Source organism: Cryptotermes secundus, unplaced genomic scaffold, assembly GCF_002891405.2.
Source record: "Cryptotermes secundus unplaced genomic scaffold, Csec_1.0 scaffold1848, whole genome shotgun sequence".
Taxonomy (NCBI): domain Eukaryota; kingdom Metazoa; phylum Arthropoda; class Insecta; order Blattodea; family Kalotermitidae; genus Cryptotermes; species Cryptotermes secundus.
The window spans coordinates 127,462-136,342 of record NW_019729945.1 but is presented as its reverse complement, the minus strand read 5'-3'; the positions used below and the strand labels follow the sequence as shown (position 1 = coordinate 136,342).

The 8,881-nt window shown below is 37.6% G+C and overlaps 1 protein-coding gene across 1 annotated transcript in view; it reads right to left on the bottom strand.

Annotated features, from left to right (window-relative positions):
* Positions 1–3,948: 3,948 nt before the first annotated feature.
* Positions 3,949–8,881, bottom strand: part of LOC111865916 (fatty acyl-CoA reductase wat-like) — a 30,710-nt gene continuing 25,777 nt past the window's right edge. Inside the window, exon 8 of the mRNA XM_023854362.2 lies at positions 3,949–4,889. Within this exon, the coding sequence (XP_023710130.1) occupies positions 4,757–4,889 (133 nt within the window). The 3' untranslated portion in view covers positions 3,949–4,756. The remainder of the gene's footprint in view (positions 4,890–8,881) is intronic.

Genomic DNA, 8,881 nt, shown 5'->3' with positions numbered 1-8,881 from the left:
ATGAATGAATGAATGAATGAAAGTGTGGAGTACAACAGGATGCTTAAATATAATATAGAAGGTCATTGTGTTCGCAGTCAGCGTCACAGTGAGGTTATAGACAAAGAATAAGTATATTATATGCAGAATAATGAATTATATTATGTTCTGTGAACACACAAATTACGCCTCAAAGGACATGATGAGTGTTAAACATATTACAGTCGTGAAATATTCCTGGACTTAGTGTCAGAACTAACAAGTTTAGTTGGCGTTTTGCACATATTTCTATGCTATTGCTAAAAATTGTCTTAAAAGAAATTCAGAAGTTATTGCTGGATTGTATGAATTGTTGCATGTAGACCCGGTTCTAGGCAACGGCTGAAAAACAAGCAACTGTACATCACCTGTTGTTAAGGAATGGCTGCACAAGGAAGCATGTATCCATGTCAATTTCATTACAACAAAGGAACGGTGTTTTCTTTGCCATCTTTGCCGAGGTGTTATAAGCAGTACAAGTTAGTGGATTGAGTTCTGCCCATGTGGAGGCAGGTTCGAACACCTCCACCATGCCCCTGCAAGTCGTAGGAGGCGATGAAAAGGGAAATCTCAAATTTGAGACATTGGTCTCAAGTGCCAAAGGACTTTGACCCGAGAAAGACTGCGCTAACAAGGACCAGCAGCATATACAAAAGACAGACTCGTCCTCTCATCAGAGAAGGCGTCCACAAAAAAACAATACTGTAACTGTCAAACAGTAATAGAGATCTGGTTGCAAGCCCCAGATGGGTGCTTAATGCCGGGACAGACTGGCCGACTAACCATTGGTTGTAAAATGAGGCTCAGAGACTAGTCAGTCGCAATGTGACTTTGACTTCTTTTTTTTTTATATATGAGACCTGTGTGCCCCATGTGGAGGCAGGGTTGAATACCTCCACCGTGACCCTGCGACTCATAGGAGGTGATGAAAAGGGAAGGGACTCAGACCCGAGAAAGACTGCGCTGGCAAGAGCCAGGAGCATATACGAAAGCCAGACCCGTCCTGTCATCAGAGAGGGTGCCCCAAAAAAGCAAGACCGTAACTTTCAAACAGTAATAAATATTTTGCTCGACACCAAGAATTACTGACTGACCGACTGACCGACCGACTGACCATCAGTCGCAGTGTGTCTTGGACTTTGAGACCAGTGGTAGTTGGAACCAAGAATAAAAAGTCCTGGGGAGGTCCAGCGGCAGTTTAGCAGACAGAGACCAGTAGTTTTCATATCCGATGAGAGCTAAGGACAGTTAAGCTCCGAGCAGAACAGAAGACACTTGAATATGATTAGTGGTGCGAGAGTGTATAACATGGAAGAGGAAACGTCCAAAGATATTATAAGTGTGAATAAATTATATTTGTGAGTGTAAAGAGTGATAGTCCCATAAATATTCGTCCAAATCTGAGACCCACACCTTTCTTGTCGCGTTGCCTAGGGAACACGCAACAATGTATATATATGTATACACACATACCAGACTCCTTCATCTTATGAGAGATGTTTTCCAAAGCCAGATCTATTTTGCCCCGCCTAGCATAGTCTGGGTGACGTTTGTCAATTAACTGCTGTTCATCCCATCACCAAAAGCGTTGCATGAAGAATGGTTGCATACTCAGACACAGTAACAGACTAGTAGAAATATGCAACCCACCAAATGTAAGAAGAAGATTGAGAAGACAATGGCCATCTGACCTGACATAACAGACAGATGATGAAGATTAACCATCACCATTCGTGTACAGAGCATGCCAGAGTATCACCAGTTGATAACTTCTCTACTCAAAGCACCTGCTTAGAAAAAATTTACTTATTGCTCAATATTATTGAGAGTAGCTTGTAAATATGCTATTAATTAATTGAATCTTGAATGAATCTTGAATTTTATGGAGCTGAGCCCTTCTGGGGAAATAAAAGAACAAAGAAGGATGCAAACACAGTTAAATATTGTGGCGTGTGGATCTGTTACCAGGTTCTGATCTCAAACAAACAGGTTCCTGAGGTAACAAATCAACGCTCAAGAACAGAGGAACTGTTGGAAGTGTTGTTTTCTGTGGTTCACTCTGCTTGTATTGGTAAGCAACAGTGCTGTAAACGCATCTCTGCAGCAATGAATCCACATTCAACAATAGAGGAAATTTTGGAAAGGGTGTAGTCTACTTGGTCCATACAAAGAGGTTATCAATGGGACAAGTTTAGAACTTAAGTTAGTTAAAAGTCAGTGTAGTCTACTTGGTCCATACGAAGGGGTTATCAATGGGACAAGTTTAGAACTTAAGTTAGTTATTAAAAGTGAGTCTGTTACGAGAAGACTCAGTATTCCGTATTGAGCGGGTGGGTTTCCCCATGCACTTAGACCGGTTAGTGGTCCATTGTGCGTCCCCCTTTAATTTCTACTGTCTCCATACCCTACCGGTACTATCAGCCCCTTTCTGCCAGCAAGGTTCCAACCTCCTCTGGCAGTGGTATCTAATAGTTAGTCCCTTTCTGTCAGAGAGGTCCCCCCCTCCTCTGGCAGTGGTACCTAATACTTCTCCCATCTCCCGGAGGAATTGGAAACTACTTGGGTGGGGAATGTTGCCTAATTTTGCTCAGAGGTCTCCTAGAGACATGAGGTTCTTTTACGTGCCGTAAATCTACAACACGGGACCCATGGCTTAAAGTCCCTCCTGGAGGACTTGTTCCCTGAATTTTTCCGCCCTTAAAAATTCCACGACCTCCGCCAGGTTTTTGAACCCGCGTACTGCGAGTCATGAGGTGGGGACGTTACCTCTAGACTACGGAGGCCATTAGAAGACTAGGTGGTTGATGTGAAATGGCTGCCAGCCTGGGAGTTAGTCAGTTGAAGCACTGAGAGAATTGTAAGGGAGTCTGTGAAAATAAGACTTGGTCGGTACAGTTGAAGAATCTCTACCGTTAGAATACCGTTAGCAGGATACAAATAATGGAGACTGTAACAGACTGTGAACACTAGTCTGTGTTTTCTAGTAATTTGTAAAGTGTGGAGATCAGCAAAGGTGCTTTATGAAGTGTAGTTATGAGTGGTGTTAAAGTGGTCCATAAATCCAATCTCCAAACAAAACAGCTTCAAGAGTCACTTCCGCAGTGACAATATTTATTATTTTATGCTTTATCCTAAAGGAGTAAAACAGGCAACAGGGAGACCCAAACAAAAGTGGGAAAGAGTGAAACACCTACTGAGGAGGGAAAAAGAAAGACTTCAATACAAAGCCCAGGTTTTGGAGAACTCATTGCAATACCTTCACATCATGATATAGGAGACAGCAGAGAGTTCATATTAAGTTGTGTCTTTCCCATCCAGCACTGATATCTAAGATAGCAAAATATACTCTGTGTGTTTACTCAGGTGGTAATACTTCCGATATGTACTCAGGAGATTCCTGGTCCACACCTTGACCAAGACACTGATTAACATGATGTCTATTCTCTGGGTTTCCTCAGTCCCTATAGGAAAATCCCAGGGTAGTGCTAAAAATCATTCTACAACCCCTTCCTTCTACATTCTTTCCGATTTACTATCATCCAGTCATTTGATACCGTATAGTCTGAATTATTAATATTATTAAATAAACAATGGGGGCATGCAGTAGTGTAGTTGGTTGAAGGGCTATGCTGTAGCCAGAAGGTCATGGGTTCAAGTCCCAATGAGGTCATTGGATTTTTTCAATTGACGTAATCATTCCAGCTGCACTAGGCCCAGGGGTTTACTCAGCCTCTAACAGAAATGAGTAATGGGAATTAATTTAATAATTTTCCTTGTGAGTAAAGCGCTGCTAGCGCATAAGGCTCACAACCTTACCGCCATCTTTGAGCCAATTGTCTGGATAGTGTGGGACCCTCAACGTCTCACAACCCTATGGGCCTTCACAGACTGTTACAGGGATAGCTTTACTTTTTTTACTTTACTTTATTAAATAAACAACAAATAAGAAATAAGCAGTATAGATATTAGCTTATGTGACTATTTGGTATAGTACAGGACTTAAAATTAAGATATAAGAATTGTGCATAAAATTTGTAACAGTATTACAGTAGATCCTCATTTAACATCATGGATATATTTTTACAAACCATGACTTCATATGAAATGATTTTAAGCAGATCCATTTTTACCATAAGAAACTTAAGAAATAAATAGGTTACATTCCCATAATATGCATTACAATATAGACAATATGAACATTATTCTATTTACTTCCATATTTGTCAGTACATTACAAATTTATTTATTTAACATTTAATATGGTGTACTTTATTCACCCATGGCTCAAGTGAAGTGGGTAAGTAACCCTTGTCTTTGACCATTTTCTTAAAATATGGCATGTAAGATGACATAGTAACAACCACAAAACAGTTACATATGAGAACTGTAACAAAGGTTTTACTATTCCATGATAAACAGAATGTTATACCTTCCAATGGCAAACTGAGCTGATCATTCAATCTAAACTTTCTTAATGAAAAAGTCTTTAAAAAATTATATAAGGAGACTGTTAGTTCATATATCATTTCTATTGAAATATATACCTTTACTGTTCGCGTCCTGTTGTGTATCAATATTTATGGTGTTCTAGCTGTCAACACAACAATGAAAATGAACTAATTAAATTGTTTACATTGGTTTTGTTTAATAACTGCTACATGTTTGGGTCCGCATTAGGGACCATCTTCAGGCAGTTTAATTAAATACATCTCATGTTATTTATCCATATTGGAATATTTCAGTAACAGTACTGTAGTATTTCTAATAAAACATCCTTGAAGGTGATCCAATAGTGAAGTACTATCTTGTAAGCCACATACAGTAAAATCAGTTGAACTGAGTAAAATATTGTGTAATGCAGATACTTCAGTCTGTAAACAAACAAAAGCTACAATAGAGATATCAGTGAGAAATTAAGTAATTAATCTGATTATGATACTCTGTGTTGTGCTTCAGGGTCGAAGCATAAAAGGTTAGAAATTGCAAGTTTCCTCATCCTACATAATTCAACCCTAAAGAGACAGATAGCTTGATCCTCCTAGACATTGGTACCCATTTACAACACCATATGATGTTAGAACCAGAAGACCACAATCTGGGCAATCACTGCAATAAAAAATTCAAAACTTATAAGAGAATTTAGTGGCTTTTACATCATGTTCAAGGATTTTTTTGTTTAATCTTTTCATTATGATATTAGAAACATACTAAATTTCAGAAAATACAGTCTGTTATCCAGATTAGCAGTTTACTCGTACATAATTTCTTTTCCCATAGTGCCTTTTGCTATAAAATTAACATTAAAATATATTCAATTTTAATTGTATTTATTGTATAGGGAAATCAAAAATAAAAAAAATATATGGAAATGAAGACAGAAGCAGTTTTGTATCTAAAGAGGTGTATGAATCAGAATGATGAAATTTACCCAATGTGGAGATTATGGAACAGATTACATTATGAAAATACTTAAGATAGGATTCCTATGGCAGTGATAATGATGAAGTCTGAACAGATTACATTATGAAAATACTTAAGATAGGATTCCTATGGCAGTGATAATGATGAAGTCTTATACCATAACATGAAGTTCCAGGCAGAATTCTTAAAGTCAACTTTACTATTGATCGAACCTCCAGTCCCACAAATAACCTGTTTTTAACACTTGAGCAGATGTGCTTGTATATGCAGTAAAAAAAGGTAAAGTTGTCCCTGTACTTAACTAAGCAAGCACTACACCATGAAGGTATATGGGGGAGTGAATGTCTAGACCCACGTTTTCTTGAACTCGGCACTAGTTGGAGCTGAGTGGTCAGCTTCACGCACTGGCCGCTTTACCTCTGGGGAAAAAGCCTCTGGTACCCATTGGATAGGAAGTTGGGTGGACCACAGAGCAGTCTGAACAACATGGAGAAGTGAAAATTCTTCCCCCCGCCAGGACAAGTTCTCCTACCCTCAGTTGTCCAGCCAGCAGCTAGTCACTATGCCAACTGTGACATCCCTGCTCACATATGGAGCACATTACTGTTTTTTTATTTGAATGTGCTAATAGAACAAATGCATGATATCTGTTGCCCTTTCATAATTCCTTTAATGTTTTTTTACTGTTGCCTGAGCTAGATTTCATTGTTTATGGTGCAGCTGGAACCTCACTGGATAATATTATGACATATTGTGACAATATAGTTGCAATAAGAGTGATGATTTTTTGTGTACAGAATATGCAGTGTGCTTGGTCATTTAGGTAATTTAACACTATACATTTCAGCTCTTTAGTTTAATTTCATTTATCGCAATAGTTTTGAAGCTGTAATAACCAACAAATAATATGTTGAAATTCAATAAAGTAATGTGAAGAACTAGATTCTTACACTTATAATAGGAAAATATTATTTGTAGACCCAAATAGGAATGTTAATTTTTTTCTCTTTTTTCTTAAGGCATGTGATATGACAATTTAAGATATTGTAAAAATACTTAAGGGAAAGTCAGGGAATGGGCCATAGAGGGTGATAAATTTATTTTCAGATTTACTTTTCCTTTTTCTGAAAATGAATTTATCATGTGCAGTCATGTAATTCAGTATGAGGAGGGCGGTGTAATAAGTTCAGGAGACAGTAATCAACCAGCAGTTCAGAACTGTAATAAAGGGCTCACAATTTTTGTAAAATATATGATATGTATTCTGTAGCTCATATATCTCATCAAAGGCCAATTGCAATGTTCTTTTCACTGAAAAAAAACGTGGAGGAAATTAGTGCACAAGTTTTTTTCCTGTTTCAGCATATAAAATCTCAAGCAACAATGAAGAAAATTTGGGGGAATTTGTCTTTGGACTGAAGAAGTCATATCCTGTTCATTGAGTCCAAATATAGTTGTACCTGGCTGAAATGACAACATTCCTTTCAATACTCAGAAACCACTGAACAAAAAGAAGGTATGCATGAAAATCTTTAAAAGAAAAAGCGTGAATATTGTAGGAGTGAAATATGCAGACATAACTTAGAATGCTATTCATCTTATCGATTTTCATGAAAACATGAATGCATGAGATACAGCTGTGATACAGAAGATTTTAGCTTCCAGAGTCATTAACAATATCTTTGCTTACAATAAAAGAGTTGAGTTAGAATTATGTTTATTATTTTGAATGTTATAGGAACAGTACTCTTAACAATGATAAAGTAAGTGAATAGTTTATATAAATTTGTGAGTAGTTCATTTCCATGTTCAAAAGAGTCAATATCACCCATACTATCTCTCTAAGATCCATTTTATTATTGTCCACCCACCTACGCCTTTGTCTTCCCAGTGGTCTCTTTCCTTCTGGCTTTCCCACCAAAATCCTATATACATTCCTCGCTGCCCCCATTCGTGCTACATGCCCTGTCCACCTCATCCTCCTTGACTTGATCATTCTAATTATACTTGTAGAAGAGTACAAGTTATGAAGCTCCTCATTATGCAGTTTTCTCCAACCTCCTGTCACTTCATCCCTCTTCGGTCCAAATATTCTCAACACCCTGTTCTTAAACACCTTCAGTCTGTGTTCCTCCCTTAATGTCAGAGACCAAGTTTCACACCTATACAGAACTACAGACAAAATTATAGTTCTGTATGTTCTAATATTTATGCTTTTAGGCAATAGATGAGAAGACAAAAGATTCTGGACTTAATGGTAGCAAGCATTACCTGAGTTAAATTTCCTCTTAATTTCCTCCTCGATCAGGTTTTGATTTGTTATCATCGTTCCCAAATATCTGAACTGTGCCACATTTTCAAAACATCTGTTTTCTGTCATTATGTCATGATTTTGCCCTGCATTTCAGTGATGAGACAGCAACACATACTTAGTTTTCTCTGTCTACTTCTAGACCAACCTCTTTACTTGCATCAATTAAACTTTGTGTGTTTTTCTTTATGGTATCTATATTATCACCCAGTATATTCACATCATCAACATAGACCAAAAGCTGATGTGTCCCATTTAATTTTAGTCCCACCTGGTTTTCCTGGACCTTCCTAATTGCATATTCTAAAGCAGTGTTGAAAATGAGTGGCGATAAAGCATCTCCTTGTTCTAGACCATTCTGGATAGAGAAATTATCAGACAAATGTTTACCTATATGGACTTTACAATACGTTTTGTTTAAACATATTTTAATCAGCCTGATTAGTTTCATGGGTACATCAGACTCTAGGAGAATGTTGTACAATACTTCCCCTCTAACTGAATCATATGGTTTCTTGAAGTCTACAAATAGCTGATGTACTGTCTCATTATACTCCCATTTTTTCTCCCCTATCTGATGATTTCAGAAGTTCTGATCAGTAGTTGCTCTGTTATGTCAAAACCCACACTAACTAATTTCATCTAGTTATGGACTTAACCTTGAGAAGGGAATATTGGACGAAATTTTGTATGAAGTTTGTAGCAGTGATATCCCCCCATAATTACTACAGTCAGGTTTATCACTCTTCTTGGGAACTGGTACAATAATAGACTTCTTCCTCTGATCATGCAATTTTTCCTTATACCAAATATAACTAATTAACTTTTGGATCTTAGAATGTAATATTTTGACTGCTGGAATTTGATCACTACCTGACGATTTATACCGTTTCAATTTTGCAATACAAATTTCAACCTGAAAATGGGGTAGGATCAGGTACTAACAGTTCAGCTGTATGTATTTTTCTCTGCCTAGCATCACTGACCCTAGTTAGTTAGTTAGTTATTTAGAGAGGGTGGGTTTCCCCATGCACCATGACCAGTTTGATCTATTGTGCTTCCCTCTATGATATTCTACCAGTCTCTTTACCCTACCGATAAATGGTGCGTACCATCAGTCCCGCCGAGCAA